Source organism: Hoplias malabaricus, chromosome 3, assembly GCF_029633855.1.
Source record: "Hoplias malabaricus isolate fHopMal1 chromosome 3, fHopMal1.hap1, whole genome shotgun sequence".
NCBI lineage: Eukaryota > Metazoa > Chordata > Actinopteri > Characiformes > Erythrinidae > Hoplias > Hoplias malabaricus.
The window spans coordinates 8,039,408-8,060,653 of NC_089802.1; the positions used below are offsets into that span (position 1 = coordinate 8,039,408).

The following is a 21,246-nucleotide window of genomic DNA, read 5'->3' on the forward strand; positions in this document are numbered from 1 at the left end:
TATTATTTAAGTATTTATCAATAATGGCTTGTTGACAACTACATCTTCAGACATGTGGAGGCATGGACTCTGTGTAAACAGCCCATTGATTTTCTTTTTGCCAAAGATGAAAGCTTTAAGAACTGTTTATCAGATGGTGATAGTCTGCACAGTGGTTAGGAGCCCCTTATTCGGCAAAATTAATCTTCTTCATGAAAGTATATTATCAAAATCTCATCTCCTCAGAATTATCTCCTGAAGAACCTGTATATTACAGCTATTTTGAAAGGAAATTTAATAACTTTCCAGAGTATTAACAATTTGCCTGGGTCTTTCTCCAGTGGTCCTAGGAGTCCTGTGTGGTAGTCTCACATGGTGGAGGTGGTAATAAAATAAAAATTAAAATAACTTGTTTAAATTATAATTAGACTATAGTTATAGCACCTGAACACAGGACCAGCTTTGCGCCTGGCTAGCACTTGAATGGGAGTCAACAAATGGTGTTGGGGGGGGGGGGGTGATTTATTCTTCTGGTCTGTGTGGATTCCAATGCCTGAATGCAGTGACAGGGACACTGTACTGAATGGCATGGTCCTTTAAATGAGATTTAAAATAACAAGGTCCAGTTTCTCTGATGTGACCAAAAGATGCCATGGTATTTCCTGAAGAGAAAGAGTAAAAAAAGAAAAAAATATATAGTGGTATTATTGGATGTCCTGTTAACCTGCCAACGTGACCCCTTCAATCCTCACAACAATCCGCATCCTCAAGTAAATTGGCTCAAACTTTGTCTCCCCTCCAACTAATAGCTGATGTGTGGCGAGGTGAGGATTGGCTGTTGTTGCATCATCCACGAGGATGCTGTACATTGGTGGTGGCTAAAGTGATCCCCTTAAGTGCCAAACAATGTGAAGTGTTCTGGGGGTCTCAGGAGGCACCCTAGCAGTGTAACTATAATTCGTCTGTTTGCACTGATAACTGTGAAGCACTTGTTAAGCGAACGAGCAGAGTTTACCACATCAGCAAGGTGCATTACCCTCTAGTCATCATGAACTCGTATAACTCTGCATAACTCGGAATCCCAGAATCTTTTCCCTGAAACTGCAGAGGTCTTTGTGATTGATTAAATTAGTCAATCACCATTCCCACACAGTGAGGTAATCTTATAATATCACACAGCCAGGAGTGATATTGATTTTACAGCAGATTTTATTCACACTTGAATAATGATTTTTTTTTTCTTTTTTTTTTTGAATTATTACATTTGCAGAAACTTGGTTTCAGCAGGATAAATTTCTGAAATTAAACCATACCTCTGGTTTTTTGAGGGAGAAATGAAGACGAGTTCTCGAGGCAAGGTCTGTGAAAGGTGTGGAGCGATTCTGCTGGGAACTGGGTTGTAAAGACGTCTGTTGTTTGACCTTTACAATACCTGCTTATCAAAAGTAAATTGCTCATATTCAAATGAATGGGAGAATTATTGGAAGGACGTCAGTTCGCGAGGCAAGGTGAGCAGACTTCTTTCAGCTTCTCATTTTCTACAGAGAGGTGGACACTCTTCTTTAAAAATCCCATTGAAATATTATATCTGCTTGATCTCCCAAAGAAAGGAAAAGGTCAGCGTAGAAAGTAGAGGTGGTAAATGCTGTTTTTGTAGCAATATAGACATTTCAGTCCCCTCACTTTTCTCCTCTCAACACTGGCGCTCTCCTTTGAAGTCGCCAGATTTCTAAGACACACTACTTATACACACCTTTCCGTCTTATCTGCACACATTACCCTGCTAGGCATGACCGTCACAGTGGAGTGCAGGGAAAACTGAATACAATTGCCATTATCAACACTGCTAGTCAAAGCCAATAACTTTATTCATGCGCAGCCATCATCTTGTCCTTCTCAGATGTGACAGGAAGATTTCCTGAGCAGTGGGGGTCATTTTTCATCACCAGGCAAGGCAATCATTAGCATTCATGTCTAGGAGGAGCCGCACTAAACAGCAAAACAGTCTCACACGCAGACAGAGCGGTGTACAGGGTATTGTTGGCTTTAATGGAACTCCCCATTGACTCCCCCAACAAATATAATAATCCGGACCCATTTACACTGGGCTGGGCGTCTGTGTTACACACAAGGGCACTGCGGACTCCACGAAAACGTCAAGCTGCAGAGGCGCAGAGGCAGTGTAATAAGACTGTTGTGGTTTTTAAATCTCACAGTGGTCTGCAGCCATCAAGCTACAATGTCTGCCCTACATCAGCAACACATTGTGCTTCAATCACCAATATTAACATATCAGTGCCTGGGATACAATATGAGAGGTACTGACAGAACCAGCAGCAACACAACAAACATCCATTCATTCATCGTCCTCCTGTTCAGTGATCCATAGGGTGCAGTGCAGGAATGTTCAGTGGACAGGGTGACCGTCCATCAAAGGGCATCACATAGTCACTCATAGCATTCGGTAGTTTCTGTGGCCAATATCACACAACCAAGGTGTGTTTGCCAGCGGGAAGACACCCATGCAGACACAGGGAGAACATTGTCTGAGTTGGATTGCTGGAACCTCAGACGCGACACTCATACCAACACTGCTCGCATCTAGGCCTCATGCAGTGTGATCCCTTTAGGCCCCACCCACATCACAGCCTCATTGAGTGCAATCTCAACCTGGCTACACCCACACACCTGCATGTTTAAATTTCTCAGTGCATGTTTAAACAGAATAGTGATAAATCTCTCCAACAACTTCATACAACAAAAGAGACACCTCCATATCAGCAGACAGCTATTTACACTTTAGTAAGGTGTCCACCTCCCTACGGACAGCGAGTTCACGGACGAGTGAGTTACGAGCAGATGCTGCTGATCTCGCCTGTAAATGGGCAATCCTTCACCGTAAAAGAGCAGTTCCCATTCCCTGTAAAGTGTGCTCCCGTGTGGAGTTAACATGTCTGTGAATGTGGCATCTAATAAAACCATGTCAAGGTTTTTATTTATGTTATTTTTTATTTATTTCCCCCACCCCACCCCACCCCGCTCAGTCCCAGAGAGCGTGCCGCTACAGCCACTGCACCTCTGTGAAATGATCAATTCTGTTTTGTGTACTGGAAATGAAAAGTGTCAGATACTAACTAATCGCATTACACCAGGACAGGACACACGTCTCTGACACTTCATCCACAACGTCCTTCTAACACAGAGCTTTCAATATCTTAGTGACAGTGCTGATAATCCCTGTGCCCAGACCTCATCGCGCTGACTGATGGCTGATAACTGAACCTTGGGGCCCTCACACACAGACATCACTGCTCTGTCCTGCTTTCTCTCATTCTTCAGAGCATTTACCTCCCTCTTTCCATTCCTCACTTCTTTCTTTACCTATACTCTCCCCCTCTACTTTTGTTTCCATCCCTGCTATTTTCCCCCATTCTCTATCTTTCATTTTTTCTTTGTCATTGTCTCCTTCTCTCCATCCCTCTCAGCATGCTCTCATATGTACAGGGCTCTGATTTTTCTTTGCTTTCTATCTATATGCAACCCCCCCTCCCATTTCCTCCTCCTCTATTCTAACATTTTCTGTCTCCATCCCATCACTTTTTCTCAATTTCTCACTGCTCCTTTGTAGCCTTTCCTCTGTACCCCTCTTCTTTCCCATTTTAGAGAGAAAAAGAGAACATAGCCATGGAAAGACAGGAGGGCATTCTCTTTCCACACCTTCACTTTTTTGTGCATCCCTCTCCCTCTCTCCGCCCCAATTCTCTTTCATTCTCCCCTCCTCTATCACACAATGTCGTTCTCACTCCACCTCCTCGTTCTCACCCCCCCAACCTCTCTCCCACCTCCCTCTCTCCTCTCTGTCAGTCAAGTGGTGGTAAATAAAGGGGAGGTTATGAGAGGCTTCCTCCTGCAACCCCATCCATCACACAGTCTCTTAATACCTACAGCTGTCAGCCCTTCAGAGCAGATCTGCTGCGTGATGTATTTCACCACCAAAGAGAAAATTAGCCACTCTGGATGTGTTTTGCTGCCTAAACTTAGCATTCCTGTGGGCCTCCAGGGGGACGCTTGGATGACTGTCAATGAGATGAATTACCATTCAGACATGCTGCTGATTTTTGTTGTAGGGGCTCTTCAAAATCCAGAGATTAAAGCAGGGGCTCAATGCATTGCTCCGGCATCTATTGACAAATAAAGGCCGCATCACTCAATCACTCATATCAGTGCATGTGCAAATCTCTCTGCTGATGAATTTGATGGCTGCAATATTGGGCGGATATTTGGAGACACTTATTTTTTTAAAAAAGACTCCGCCCCAGAAGTATACTGCAACTATGGTCTGTAGGTCTGAAACAGAACGTTCATTTAACGCTCAAACATAACATTACAAATTAATAATATTCATTTAAATAAATAAATAAAGGGCCTCGTGGTGCAGCAGGTAGTGTCACAGTCACACAGCTCCAGGGACCTGGAGGTTGTGGGTTCGATTCCTGCTCCGGGTGACTGTCTGTGAGGAGTTGGTGTGTTCTCCCCGTGTCTGCGTGGGTTTCCTCCGGGTGCTCCGGTTTCCTCCCACAGTCCAAAAACACACGTTGGTAGGTGGATTGGCGACTCAAAAAAGTGTCCGTAGGTGTGAGTGTGTGAGTGAATGTGTGTGTCTGTGTTGCCCTGTGAAGGACTGGCGCCCCCTTCAGGGTGTATTCCCGCCTTGCGCCCAGTGATTCCAGGTAGGCTCTGGACCCACCGCGACCCTGAATTGGATAAGCAGTTACAGATAATGAATGAATGAATAAATGAATAAATAAAGCAAATAGATGCTTAAATCTCATTCTTTAAAAATAATAAGACTTTAAAAACGAACACAATAACGGTACTGAGGTAACGGTGTTGTATTATTGTGCGCTGTGCTAGTCAGTGTACTTTATAGCTAATCTTTTTAAAGAAATGTTACTATGTGCACAATTTGCTATGATGAATCCTGATAAATTACATTTATGTAAACTATGATGGATTTTTAAGTAAAAGAATCAACAAAATCAAGACCATGACATATATATTAGTGATGTAAATCAAATCACATGTTAATCGCACGTTAATTTCAACAATATTCTGATTAAAAAGCTACAGCTTCCTTGTAGTATTGGGATGACTAACATGTAGTGTGCATGAGAAACTGGTTTTGGGGTTGGGGCAACAAAAATTCAGACAGATTGGCAGGGAAGTTACATCAATGCTATAAGCAACAGGTGACATAGGATTCAGGATCATGTCCATTTTAGGAATTGCAGGTGATTTGAGGAGTTCTCAAATCACTTCCGTCACCTCCTACTGTAGACATCTTTGTCCTACTGACTTATTTCACTAGGATATCCCTGGATCCTATGAATAATGAGCTTGTATAGTAATCAAAACAGAATTAATGACAATAATAACAAGCTCACATTCCTGTGCATCAAACAACTTGATACATTAAGTCTACAAGTATTAAATAACAGCTTCCCAAAGCAGCTTCCACCCTCACTAGAGCAACTTACACTAGATTCGGCAAGGTTGGCAGTCTAACGATGTTATTGAAGGGAAAAATTAGTGAACCTGCTGATTTTAAAACTTTCCATAAACTTCACCCATTCAGAAATCAAGTTCAGACTTAGGATTCCTAATACAGCCAGGACACATCTACCGAATGACAACAGCTTCAATAATACAAGGCAGACTAATTAAATAGCAAAGCAGTGAGCTCAGAAACACTTATTGCCTTACAATAGAATCACCCAAACATACCCCATTACTAAACACTAGCACTGTCTAAGAACTAAGCACAGTAAACAACAGGCTCGATCAATATTACAATATGAATTAGCCTTGAACAAACAATGCTGTCTTTGCTTTGAGACCATGATTGGCCAATTTTGCTGCTTAATTGCACACATATGGTTAAGAGGGTGAAAGATGTCCCACTCTGTGCACGACTAGGCCTACGTAAACAGACTTTCACTCAAATAATTAGTGCTGCAATTAACCTAACTACTTTAAAGGCAAAGGTGACTGATTCAGTGGCACAGAAGACAACTACTGCTGTTGTTCAGCAGTTTTTAGACACAAACACTCCAAGAATCCTCATTTACTCACTTAATGGCTTTTACATTTATCTGGTTTATGCATAGTGTCACCAGCTCTTCAAAACTAAGAAGTGGCTAATCATCGTCTACAAAATAAAATGTTTGCTATGCTATTAACATTGTAATCCTCATTAAGGACATATTGTTCCCCATTCTCTATTAAAGCCCCCCCCCGCACTGTATCTCTGTGTGTATGGTTTCATTAGGAGCTGACGCTGAGTCAGGAGCATCATCAACACACTCATTAGCCTTAATGTGCACAAACAGCATCATCTTTTGATTAAAGTTTCTTCTAATGCTCTCCTCATATGCTAGCTTGCTTTTCTGGATTGGCACTAGTTATCACAAACATGCTAATCAGCGCAATCTCATTAACTGACGTGTAGTGCCACTTTCAAAAGAGCCCATAACATGGAACAGCGTTTGTTTACAAAGCTAAAGGAAAGCTCATATAAATATAAAAAGACAAAAATCAATACATAGCCACACATTCAGCCTATAACCAATTAGCTCCACCCACTTGCAATGAAGCTGAGTGTTAACACTCTGAGATTTATATAAAATAAGCTCAAGAAAGATCTATGGAGCAGTATTCAAGCCTTGTAAACGGTGCCTGAAAACACACACTAAGCATCAATCAGAAATTAAAGAGTCATAATGATGAGCAAGATAGTTGTGAAATGCTGATGGCTCGTCCTGATGAGAGGAAATGGGCAATTGAGCACCAAATGGTGTTGAAGAATTTTTCTCTGGAGATTTCTTAATTGGCATATGCTGTTTGATTTCCCCATATTCATACCTTCACAACACTTTTTCACAGAACAAATACGACTGCTAGTGCTTGGCAGTCGACCAGAATACTTACTGGGAGTTCCACAAATTCATTGCATTGACTGATTTATTTATTAGAAACACAAGGGTGGAAGGAGAGAGGGGAGGGGAAAAAAACCCATGCACAAACAACGTTCATTGATTTTTTGTTCCCCTCTCTTCTCTTCAATGGACAAATGGCTACTCTAAATGCATGCCTCTGTACTTAAGCTGATTATTTGCTGTTGAACTGGCCTCAGGTATGGAGAACAGTGTGGTTTAATTATGATAATCACCATTACTCTGTTTGTAGTATTTTGTTGTAATCAAACTAGGATCTTTTGTGCCTTGAGTCAAATGGATCCTAGTCACACTACAATAAAGATTTATTTTCAAAACTATACAGCACCTACATCTGAGTCAAAATCTAATATTAATAACTGCTGGACACTTCTGATGAAACACTGCAGGTTTTTGGGGAAGGGGTGGAGGAAGGCAAATAATAATAATAATAATAATAATAATAATAATAAATAAATAAATAAATAAAACAGCCAAACGTCCACATGGGAGGGACATGTTTAATTTTAATACAACACATGCTTTTAGGCATTTAAAACCTTGTAGTTCCTGGTTGTGAACATTATTTTCCCCAGCACAACACTTGGAACTGCAGGCTGGCATCCATAGCAAACAGGGCTTGGTGCCTTGCTCTATGGCACATAAGCAGTTGATGTTGATGGATGAGAAAGCACAATTCCTGCTTTCTCCATAACGTTAAGGCCACAGCTGCCCAACTTCCTATAATCACAATTCTACTGCAGTAAGCAATGATAAAAGTTAGAACAAACTTGGAAAAAATGATCATTACACCCAACCTATGAGACTATAAGAGCTAACATACCATAGAGAAATAAAACAAAGAATGCAAAAACAATACGTTAAATGTTACGACCAATCCTGTGAGTTAACAGTATTCTCCCAAGTCTCCGGGGCTAAAGGCAATGATTATGAAAGTGATGTCCATAATAAAAACACCAAAACTACTTTAACATGTTTAGCTTACATCCAACTTACTTCTCAATTCAGTAAATGCCACATCTACCCACTTTCTAGACACCCGCATCACACGACCAAGTTGGGAAGATAAAGGCTAACAAATGCTTACTTCAAGTGTGTTATGGGGGAGTCTGAAGGCAATCCTAACCACCCGAACGAAGCGAGGACAATTATGCTCTGTTGGACTCCCAGCCACGCATCGCTGAGGATCAATCTCACCGTCTGATGACATGGCCAACATTCAGACAGTTGAGCCACTCTGTAGCCCCACAAAAACCCACTGCTTTGAAGAGATCTACACAACCCTTTCACAAGAGTTACAGCATGTTCATTAAATCAGACTGCTTCATTCCAATCAGTCATCGATGCATTTGACACACAGCACAGAATTCGGCATCAGATTACACATTCAGCGACAATCTGGAAGCAGACTCAGATTTACTGTATGCAATGATATGCTGCATTTTTCATTTGGTAATTCATGAAGGAAAAGAAGCTTAACACCATTTCCTCCATCTGCAATCCCTCTTGGCAGTGCCCTCAATTTGTTTTGGCTGCCTTGGGAAGTTGTGACAATTGCACACTACATACCAGGGACGCAGATGACACGCGATAGAAAGTGGAGGCTTAGAAAATTGATTGGCACAGGAATCGTTCTGGCTATGGAAAGAGATCTGTGTGAAACAAAGCAAAAACAAGCAGAATTGAAATGTGGTTTGTTCCACTTTTATCATGGTGCAGAGTCGCTTGGATTCCGAGTCAGTATACCACCAAACAGTCATTTGTACAAGCTCTCAGAACCACTACAGAAGAAAAAACAATACCCACACGGCATGCTGGGTTTACGCCTTGAGCATCAGTGGAAAGAAAGAAACTCTCACAGTATTAAAAGCTCTAATGTCTGTCTGATTACCTAAACTCATCAACAATAAATCTGTGGTTTACGACTTCCCAGAAGACAAGTATGTACACAGCAACTCAGACAAGTCTCTAAGGGTCATCCATTCTGTTCCAATAATCTTTTAGACACAAATCACCGTGCCCCTATAGTCATTTCTCTGTTTCCTTAATTAAGTTTCGATCAATGACTGTCAGTATGTAAACGGCTCGTACTTGCTCGACATGCAGGAAGTACTCGCCCATTAGCATCCTCCATTGATTTTAAAGAGCTTAACCTAAAACTGATTGGAACCTTTGAGCTGGTTCAGAGCTCTTTTCCCACCAATAGGGTATACGAGGACAAGTACCAGGAGCCAGTGGAAGAATAACTTTTTAAAAACTACAGAACTCAAATATATCATCTCCATCATATCAGGCGATGGCTTTAACCCCCCCTTAATGTGCTGTACTTTATAGGCTGTGAGCATTCTATGGTGTCAGGAACGTCTATATTTTGAGAAGTAATGTCACAATTCGTGACCAAAAGCATCCTTAGTCCTGTTTAATTTGGCGTAATTTGTAAAATATTTCATTTTAAAAAATGTTTTTGGAAACTTCTGACTTTGACTAGCCCTGTCACAATAGCCATTGGGTGTGCTTGACATACTACAGGAATATCTGTTTTAGACATGGGCAGCACAGTGGCGCAGCAGGTAGTGTCGCAGTCACACAGCTTCAGGGACCTGGAGGTTGTGGGTTCAAGTCCTGCTCTGGGTGACTCTGTAACCATGTCTGCAAGAGTTTCCTCCGGGTGCTCCGGTTTCCTCCCACTGGCCAAAAACACACATTGGTAGGTGGACTGGTGACTCAAAAAAGTGTCCATAGGTGTGAGTGAATGTGGGAGTCACCCTGTGAAGGACGGGAACACGCCATGGAGGATTCCGCCCAATGATTCCGAGTAGGTTCTGGACGCACCGCGACCCTGGATTGGAAAAGCGGTTACAGATAATGATTTTTTTTTTAGAGAGAGAGAGAGAGCGTTGATTGTTTATATATATACACACACACACATATATATATATATATTATTCATTATCTGTAACCGCTCTTCCAATTCAGGGTCATGGTGGGTCAGATATGACATATATACACACACACACAAACACACATCTCAATTTTTGCCAGATATAGTGATTTATAGCATAATCATGTGATTACATGCATTACACTTATATAAAAAAAGTAAACTGATTTTAAAGAAATCCCATGGCCCCAAGAGACCAGAACAATACATTTATTCTCATGTTTTAAAAAAATAAAATAAAAACCACCACACTAAAAAAGGTCAATACGGTATGATAAGTCTATTATATTGACCAGCCTTACTCCCGTATAGTGGAGCCTTATAGTGAAGCCTGACTCCACTACATTTAATAGACCAGCTTCACTACTATCTGCATATTGAGAAAACGTATTCAAGGTGTGCGATGTTGTATTTATTAAAATAAATAATGACTTCTACTTCATCAGTCAAAGCGCTGCAGCTTTTGAACAGTTGAAATTGGAAAGATGGCTGCTACTACCGTAGATAAAAATCAGAGGTTCTTTACCACAGTCGTGGCTCTATCTGAGATTTTCGATGTTGGGAATGAAGAATATGTACTGAAGTATTATTTAAAACAAAGTACTGCAGTATTTTAACGAGAGTAGAAAACTTGACTGAACTATTCAGGCTGTCAACTGATAAGACCTTACTCTTAGTGCAAGCTTTACCTCTCAGGGGATGAACACCATTCTGTTGCTTTGCTGCTCCACAAAAATCCGCTTATTAACAGAGCTGCACACAATTGCTGCTAGCAAGTGAAGAGCACAGCAGAAAGCTCCACATCTGAAGAATCATCAGACAGCACCAGCTGGGATCTCCATGCGTGTGACTTGGCCCCTGGAGCAGGGTCTAGTGCAGGGTCTATAACCCCCTCCAACCAGACCCTGACGCAAGAGACAGCATCGCTTTTCAAAAAAAAGAGGATCAGTGGGGCTTGGAAATAACAGCCGCTTGGGTTTGCTGGGCACAAAGCACTAGACAATCAGAGGAATACAGCTCTGCTCTCCTCACCATGGGCTCATTGCCACACCACTGGTGAATAAGCGGGAGCCAGATTGTCAATCTCCCACACCCTCCTTAGCCGCTCAAGATGGTTTGTGTCTATGCCCAGCATGAGTTCCCACAGGATGTGACTCTGATTCACAAACGCTGCTTTAAGATTTCCTTGTTTCTTTCCTTTCCATTTTCCATTGTAGATTGTTAATATTTTTTTTTTTTATAAACAGGCTGTATCACTTTAAACCTCTACTCACCTGCCTTACTTCAGACAATGTAATCCCCTGGAAAATAAATAAATAATAAATAAAATAAATAAAGTATAATAAACCATAAGCCCATCATCCCGCTGCATTCATAAAAGTTAATGCCCTGTCACTGACCTGTGCTGACCCCGATCACACGGATGGCCCATAAAGAGCTTATACGCTCCAGAGAAAGAAACCATGGTATATATCTCACATCGCTCCTAGACAGCAGGAAATAAAAATATATAATCTCCATGACCTGACCCGAGCCGGACTTTCACTTGAAAATAAATTCCATCTTAACACCATGACTCAGCATCAGTGGTTCCACTATCCTCCACTGCTGCATTAATAATGCAGTTTGTTTATCATACACACCAATATTGACATGAAATTGTAATTTGACGATTTACTTTGCAGCATTCCACCAAAACCAGAAAGTATGTAATTTTCCTGATGCATCATTATCACCCAGTGAAAAAGCCAAAGAATTGCAAGGTTACATTTTAGTCATATCTCCCACCAACCTATAGAATATATGTTAAGCAATCGTGCTGTCTTGGTTGGTGCCCCATGGAAGTCTATGAGAAGTATTGCCTACTTTAGGGGCAAACATTTAAATAGTTTTGCCATGACAAATAGGTAGCTTTTGTCGCTCTATATGCAGCACTGAGCATGTTCAATCACCACGGCTCAACAGCTGCATTTACAGAACAATCTCGTGGTTTTAGGCTCCTGACCTTTGCCCTGCTCATTGCCTAATAAATGACTCTCTTTGATAGGCTGTGTGTCCCCATTAGTACAGACTCCGGCGCTGAAACACCTCATGTGATTCAGTCCAAAATATTTTTTGTCCAAAGAAAAACATGCATCTCAAGTTTTACAATTGAGAACATTCCCCTTTAATAACAACAAATCTTTTATTTGATGATGTACACACATTTTAAATCAGATTCAAAGTAAAAGCGGAAATCAAACCATTGCCTATTTCATCATCAGGACATTTTACCTTTGCTCAGAATCCATGTAGTCCACATAAAATTCACCATTTTCTAAAGTCACTGCTATGGTTTATGGACCTGGTAACTGCCTGAGGGTCTTTAAAGCAAACTGTGATTTCAACAGTTACAAGTGTGATGCACAGAGCCCTTAGCTCAGCAGTTCTCACAAATAACAGCACAAGATAAACGAGGTATCTGTAAGATAACCTAGACAATTAACCCATTTCTAAAATCAGGGATTTAAAAGGTTTTTTTTTTTTTGTTGTTGAGTTGAGTTTTTATCTGGGGAACAGTAAAACTCCAGCCTTTATACAACAATAAAGCATACTGATACTGGCTGTTAAGGCTGTACCATATTGTTCACAATAATAGTCTTTTTAGACAATAAAAAAAAAAAAAAAATTATCAGTATTGTGACAGTGATATTCTGACTTTTTTACCCATAATATGGAATATGTTGCTTACATGAGTCATGATAGCAACACCACAGGAGAAATGCTAGCACAGGCTTCCAGTATCCGTAGTTTCAGGTGCTGCACATCTTGATGGTATGGTGTGGTATATGGGGTACATTTCTCCTGCGGTGTCACTATCAGTGTGTGGAGAGTGGGAGAAGAGGGTTGCATTGACAATCCAACACAATGGGCAGCACTTTGAACACATTTTATAAGTGGTCAGAAACTTGTAAATAACTCATGAACGAATAAAGTTACATTCAAACCATTGTTTTTCTTGTGAAATTCCCAATAAGTTTGATGTGTCACATGACACATTTCCCCCTGAAAAAATCAAAAGGTGGATCCAAAATGGCTGACTTCAAAATGGCCACCATGGTCACCCCCATCTTGAAAAGTTTCCCCCCTCCCATACACTAATGTGCCACAAACAGGAAGTTAATATCACCAACCATTCCCATTTTATTAAGGTGTATCCATATTAATGGCCCACCCTGTATGTGTACATATATATATATATATATATATATATATATATATATATATATATATATTTATTATTATTTTTTTTTAATCTATCCCACTTCAGGCAAGTTTATGATTGTCTCAAGAGTGTTCGTTTGGGTCTCACAGGTTGTGAAGTGCACCCTTGCGTAACATTAAGACCACTTTGTTCTTCCAGGTTGAACTTTCCCTTGCCAGAGGGAATATATTTTTCCCCCTCTCCTCCAACTCATTAAACCTTAGAAAAAGTTTCACTACCTTCTGCGTATTGAGAAATGTATTCAATGTGTGTGATGTTATATTTATTTAACATTTTGAAGATGCTCTTATTTAGATTTTCACATTTAATCAGTTAGAGTGGTAGGTTAACTCGGCCTTATAGATCTTTCCCAAGGACTGTATTGAATACAGCAATGTCTCCCACCATGCTATACCGACTGTTTTTATAAGACGACCTATCAAGTCTAATTCCGTGTGGAAATTTCACTTCAGCAGAAGAACGCAAACATGGGAGAGGACTTACCTGGAACAAAGCTCCCTTGTACCACCTCTTTGTATGCCCACCATCCCTCATGAATCTTGGGTGGACTTGGCTGAGCTGGAAGGCAAGGGAAAAGAAAATAGTTATCAGTTGGCCTTTATTTCAGACAGACCACACCATTTCCAAGTTCAGAGCCTTTATCTGAATTGACCATTCAACATTGGCTACTCTATCATTATAACCTCCTCAAAGTGAAGTCTGGACAAACACAGGAGTGTGGAGAGGGACAGGGAAAACACACACACACAGAACAAACAAAGCTGGAATTGAAAATCCGCCACCTTTTCCCTCAGCCATTAGTATGGAAATGAATTCTAAAGCACTGGGTGGGACTTGACTAGGAATGGCCGATTAGAATAGGGATGTCGTTTATAATTGAGGTGACTGGGTAAAGATCCCATGACTAAAGAGGGTCGTGACCTGGAATTACGAGGTGAGGTTTTGGGATATTGCAATTTTTTTTCCCCCCACACCTGAACTTCCTGAACTGTGCCACTGAAAAACATGGCTTAATGGCAGGGCCAGAGGTGGCAAGGAAGCCTTTTAATGGAAGTGGAGGTGGGTTAATCCTTCCAGCGAGGACAAGGACTAATGCAGGGGAGCAGTTCAATTTCATAAGGACAGAGGGGGTGGACACAGGAGCAGAAATGCTACCGCCACAGAGATGTATTGGAAAATCAGCCAGCGGAAACAATACTTAACTGTGAGGAGCACAAAGGATTTTACCACCACCTTCACTTTCAGTGTTATCAGGTATAAACAGCTATTATAGAGGAATGGAGTCCAGTGGCACTATAACTCATCTTTACCTCACGGCACATATTTTAACGCAGGTATCATCGGGGTACACCAGCATGACAAAACATTACCAATAAAAGAAATAATCATACAATAACTGGGCAAATGTATTTGGACGTCTCTTCTAATTACACACCCATCTACAGCTACGTTAATATTTTCAGACTGGATAATGGAATAAAAATGTGAATACCACTCATTCTTACACTACTTCAAAGTGACTTGCAATACAAAGTAAAAGCAGTGTTCAGTCGTAGACCCAGGGGGGCACAGCAAGGCAAATGAATGCCTTAAATAGTTCATGTCACATGTAACATTTCCACTGTAAAGTGATTTGAGAGTCACGGTTTTGTTTGAATTTCAATGGTTACAATATTACAGTGGAGTGTGTGTTACAGCGTGTGTGTGCACGTACAGGGGTGGTGCTCAGATACTCTCATTTACAAAAGGGAGACGCTGCAAAATGTGCTCGAGAACCAATGTACTGTGGTACCAGCTCATGGTGGCAGTGGGTCAGAAGCCTACCTAGAATCACTGGGCGCAGGGTGGGAACAAAGCCCTGAAGGGGCTTGCCAGTCCTTTGCAGGGTGACATTCACTCACACCTATGGACACCAAGTAGCCAATCCACCTACATGTGTTTTTCCACAGTGTGTGAAAACCATATCAAATGGTTCCCATTAATACAATTAGGGTTCTGTTTTCATCGCAGTCGATGTCACAACTTGTAGTATATGCTTAAAATACTAATTTTATTGCACTAAATTATATCACAATTATGACTTGTGTGCTTTATATTAATGTAGTGCCAATGTGCATAGTGAATTCAGAGTGTTACTTTCCCATACCACACAACCATCCAGTAAAACTCAGAATAGTAGAGTTCTACCAAAACTGGCCTTTCTATTAAATTGCACAGCTTTTTTCTATATACACACACAGCACAGAAGAGTGGCTTTTGGAAAAATCTCATCCGCCATATATCCCCCTCACCGTTCCATTTATGTAAAAAGCCTGAAGCAAAGTAAAAGCCCAGCACAGGATAAAACCTGCAATTGAAACTGCATTGATTTCAGAAGCAGGAGATAGACAATGACGAACAACCTCCCTCGCTGTATTACAAGTAAAAACATTTTTTATTAAAGAGAATGATATTTGTCTTCTCCATCTCTCAGGTATTCTGTCAGGAAGCATCTCAGAGCAGAGCCCATGGTGCGAGAGGCAATAACAATTCATCAGCCATGTTCTCCTGAGGGGTTTGGGGCTAATAATGCAGGGGAGCTTTAGAGAAGCTCTGGGACAAGACAAAGACATCAAGCCATCTCTCACTCTGGGGAAAACAAAGCCTCGATACCTGCGGTTTAAAGTCACAATCATTAGAAGGGCTGACACGGAGGCGAGATAGGAACACACCAACAATTGATCATTTCTGAGACAGCCTGCCTCGCTCTGTCAAGATAATATATATATTTTGCTTAACAATATCAGCACACGCAGTTCTGAGGGTTTTGCGGGAGCTCATGGCAGATATTTTGAGGAAACATCAGAGGATTTTGGCAGAGTGCGCATGTGTGTACATGGGCATGTGCTTTAAAAATGAGAAGTGTTATCATGCATGTGTGGTCCTAGATATAAAAATCACTGCCGGATTAAAGACTTGCATCTCCATATTTGAGGGTTCCTTCTGTATGTACCTTTACGGGATTAGAAACTGACTGTTGCCCTACATTCAGATCAGTTCTCACAAAACTTTGACTCAAAGTACATACACTATATGCCCCATATACAGAAACATTACCCAAGTTTGAAGACACTAATGAGTGACTTCCACTAACTTATGGTGCATCTGTTCACACACACAGACACTTTTACTCAAGGGCACTACAGCCCTGAAAGCTGAATTAGGAGAAAGCTCTTTTCCATCACTCCCTTTGCCCATATTTATTACTGCAGGTCTGGTGGATCGAACCGGAATCCTTCTTGTCTCTGACCTTTAGGCCACTCCTACCCTCAGCACTGAAATATTGAATTATGTAATGAAGCATCTCCATCCAGTACCTGTGGGACTGAGTTTGAGTGGTGTTTGTGATCCACAACTCATTATCCCACATCAGTACCTGATCTCACTAATTCTCCTGTGGTTGAAGGCTATTGAATCCTCACAGCAGTGATTTGACATCTGGTGCACAGCCATCTCTGAAGAGTTGAGGCTTTGGGGTTGGGAGGTGCAGAATAGTTGTTATAACTTACATGCTTTTGCTTGTGTAAAAGTTACTATTTGATGTTTGGCCCTGACAGCAGTGGTATGCAGTAAACCTTCAGTGGTGAGGCAAGGCTTTTGAACCAATGAGATCAATATAAAGAACTGCATGCAAATAGGATGTTGCATATTTTAGGATGTTAATTGAAGCAGGCCGTGTAATCCCCGGTCCATTTCCCCACACAGTCTGGCTGCAGCCCAACAGGAATTATACCAGCATCAGCAAAACGGAATAGCTCAAATCCATAAAGTGAAAACTAAGTCAGGCTCAGGGGCAGATGGGGCACTGTTAACAGACACAACACTGTTTCATTTCACAGGTCAGAAGAACCTCGACAGGGACAATTAGCATAACATCAGTAAAAGAAGTAAAAAAGAAGACTACAGAGTGGGCCATTTATATGGATACACCTTAATAAAATGGGAATGGTTGGTGATATTAACTTCCTGTTTGTGCACATTAGTATATGGGAAGGGGGAAACTTTTCAAGATGGGTGGTGACCATGGTGGCCATTTTGAAGTCTGCCATTTTGGATCCAACTTTTGTTTTTTCCATGGGAAGAGGGTCATGTGACACATAAAACCTATTGGGAATTTCACAAGAAAAACAATGGTGTGCTTGGTTATAATGTAACTTTATTCTTTAATGACTTATTTACAAGTTTCTGACCACTTATAAAATGTGTTCAAAGTCCTGTCCATTGTGTTGGATTGTCAATGCAACCCTCTTCTCCCACTCTTCAAACCCTGATAGCAACACCGCAGGAGAAAGGCTAGCACAGGCTTCCAGTATCCATAGTTTCAGGTACTGCACACCGTTGTTTTTCTTGTGAAATTACCAATAAGTTTTATGTGTCACATGACCCTCTTCCCATGGAAAAAACAAAAGTTGGATCCAAAATGGCAGACTTCAAAATGGCTGCCATGGTCACCACCCAACTTGAAAAGTTTCCCCCCTCCCATATAGTAATGTGCCACAAACAGGAAGTAAATATCACCAACCATTCCCATTTTATTAAGGTGTATCCATATAAATGGCCCACCCTGTAGTTAAGGGTTTGTTTTTTGGCCCCTGGGCTCTTCCTACAGTTAAAATGTAATTAACGTTTACAGCACTGTCCTGAAATCATGGTGGAGTGGAGAGGGGTGGTTTCCTACCCACCTCCAACAGTTATAAAGTGTAGTTTCTGCAGTGCTGATCCCAGAATAGCAGAGACAGGGGCTTGATTTTCCCCTTTTACAGGTCAGTAAATGATTCTGAAGCTGTAATGTTAAGGTAAGAATACTACCTATTGTTCCTGTAAAGCATTAACATCACGTCCACAGTCAGTATGCTACAGTGAAAGCCTCAGAAGCCTTGCTCTGAATGACCTCTCACAACTACACTATAATCTCCAAATGTTTATGGTCACCTCTAATGAGAGACCAACAACTGTCTATTTTATTTACCCATTGTTTGTGTAATCTAAGCAGCAGGAATAAGAACACTCTTTGGCAGCGTTACAAATCTAGGGTCAGCATGCTCAGTGTCAAGTGTTGGCTAGAGGGGTATAAATCCTCTCAGCATTCAGCTGTGGAGTTCAGTAAATCTACTCTCTGGAGGGATGAAACTCCAGCCAAAAATAAGCTTAAGTGAACTGTGTGATTTAGAGATGATCCTCCAACATCAGTACCTTACATATACACCTTAACTATAAAAGGTGGACAAATGTTTTTAAGCATTATGTAATTCAGACATCTCACTAATTTGTTATTTTAAGGCAACTGTTGATTAGTGCTAAAAAATTGTTTATTTTTTAATTAAATGACAAACTAACAACTTGAAAGCACCATTTTCATAATCGGCAACATCAGAATCCATCCATCCATCCATCCATTATCCACCGCTTATCCGGGTCCGGGTCGCGGGGGAAGCAGTCGGAGCAAAGAAACCCAGACCTCCCTCTCCCCAGCCACCGACTCTAGCTCCTCCGGGGGTATACTGAGGCGTTCCCAGGCCAGTCGAGACATATAGTCTCTCCAGCGTGTTCTTGGTCTGCCCCGGGGCCTCCTCCCCGTTGGACATGCCCAGAACTCCTCTCCAAAAGCCAGTTTCAGTAACCGAGGATCAGAACGCCAGGGCCCCCAACCCCGACCGCCACCCGATCCACAATGCACCAGACCCGGATTACTACCTCTCCCACAGGTGGTGGGCCCATGGGAGAGTGGACCCATGTATCTCCTTTGGGCTAAGCCCGGTCGGACCCCATAGGTGAAAGTCCGGCCACCAGGCGCTCGCCAAGGGGCCCCTCCCCCGGGCCTGGCTCCAGGGTGAGGCCCCGGTAACCCTGCTCCGGGCAAGGGAGGCTGTGTCCATGTTTTCCTCTTTTTCATCTGTGTCTTTATGGATCACTCTTTGTCTGGCCCATCACCTAGGACCAATTTGCCTTGGGAGACCCTACCAGGGGCTATTGCCCCCGACAACATAGCTCCTAGGCTCACGCAGGCACGCAAACCCCTCCACCTCGATAAGGTGGTGATCCAAGGAGGAGCAACATCAGAATCAACATGTTTAAATCTTCTAAACCAAAACATTCACATAATTGTGGGTAAAATATTATTCCAAAGAACAGAAAAAAACTGTACATAGATCAATTGTGGATTTTTAGTTTATGACATCATTTGAACCCAGCAGCTGTCCTTCAAAGTTACATGGGTTGACCAATATAAATGTTCCAAAATCACTTGGGATAAAATCTTTTTGCCCTTGTATACACCCTTGATTTCAGAAGGAATGTTGAACAAATGTGTCACAAATTTTCAGTCAGTGTCTAATGCAGATCCATCAAGGCCAGGTTTAAAAGGCCGAAATGACTTAGGCAGAGGCCAGAATGGAACAATGGATGAATTAAGCAGCTTTATAAGATGATTAAAGTGATTGATGATAAGATGTTTACAATTATTGAATGCTCTGTTGCCACCTCACTGTTTTCACAATAGAGCGGCTTCCTGGCAGCTGGCTTAGCCGTGCATTATTCAGCGGCACGTAATCAAATGAATAAATGTGAGTGGTTCACAGCACTGAGGTAACAAACCTATTGAATGGCTGCAGGGTGAGGGTCAATAGATCAAAAACTAATTAACACACATTTTCAGATAAACATTCCCAATGGAAACGAGCCCCCTGCTTATTCTTCACATGCTTTAATGAAGAATTTGCATAAAACCCAGGAACAATCATTTCTAAATATGAAACTACATACAATCAGAAATCCGCTGTGGCTGACAGATGCACACTGCAGGTAGTAAACACAGTATTAATATTTAAACAATTTAATTAATACAGCTGACACCAAACAGGCCAGATCTGCAAAGTAAGAGAGCAGAAGGTCTGATAATCATCATATTATCTCCTCCCTACATCACACTGATAAATAAACAAGTATTGGACAACACTGGACTTCAAGGACTTCAAACTATAATGGACTTTAAATGGAGCTCTAAATCGAAGGTTTTATTTTGCTATAATCTGTGTTTTATTGAGAATGTTTTTATTGCATTTTTGAGCCTGGCTGGCTATAGTTCAACCGCACAACTTTTAAAGTGATCATCCACATCATGTTCAGAGTTTGTAGAGTAGGTAAAATCCTGTTTACAGTGTGCGCCTTAAATGACATTCATTCAAATGGGACCTGGACTCCTTCACCACTGTGTTAAGTAGGGATGCACAGATATGGAATTCTGGAACGATGAAGATATTATACATGTGCATATATTCATTCGTTCATTATCTGTAACCCTTATCCAATTCAGGGTCACGGTGGGTCCAGAGCCTACATGGAATCATTGGGCACAAGGGTACACCCTTCACAGGGCAACACAGACATACACACACATTCACTCACACCTACGGACACTTTTGAGTCGCCAATCCACCAACCAACGTGTTTTTGGACTGTGGGAGGAAACCCACGCGGACACGGGGAGAACACAGCAACTCCTCACAGACAGCCACGCGGAGCGAGAATCGAACCCACAACCTCCAGACCCCTGGAGCTGTGTGACTGCGACACTACCTGCTGCACCACCGTGCCGCCCATGTGCATATATGCCTATACCAATACACTCATACAATACCCCAGAAAAACAACATTGGCGTTACAATTTAGCTTTCACCCAACTGTAATACCAACAATGCAATTAAATGAAAAAAAAAATCATATATAAAGGAATTATAAAGGATTAAACCAGGTTACTTTAACCAGTTTAACCATACAGTAATAGAGGGTAAATTTTATCCAGTCGTCTTCTGGCATAAAGTAAATGCATCAGATATCAGCTAAAATCAAAGCATCAACCAGATGATTTGATAAAGGAATTATATGACAGCAAAATGTAAAAATTAATTAAATTATTTAAAGTTTTGGGGGTAGACTTACACAAATAATGCTTAAACCCAATGTTATCCTTTAAATGCTGGGATTGCTTGAGATTTTTCCACAAATGAAAG

At 41.4% G+C, this 21,246-nt stretch overlaps 1 protein-coding gene across 3 annotated transcripts in view; it reads right to left on the minus strand.

The window, feature by feature from the left end:
- ca10a (carbonic anhydrase Xa) overlaps positions 1 to 21,246 on the minus strand; it is a 337,301-nt gene that overhangs the window by 160,518 nt on the left and 155,537 nt on the right. For all 3 annotated transcript variants that reach the window (XM_066664825.1, XM_066664824.1, XM_066664823.1), the window contains one exon: positions 13,682 to 13,756. In XM_066664825.1, the coding sequence (XP_066520922.1) occupies positions 13,682 to 13,756 (75 nt within the window). The remainder of the gene's footprint in view (positions 1 to 13,681; positions 13,757 to 21,246) is intronic.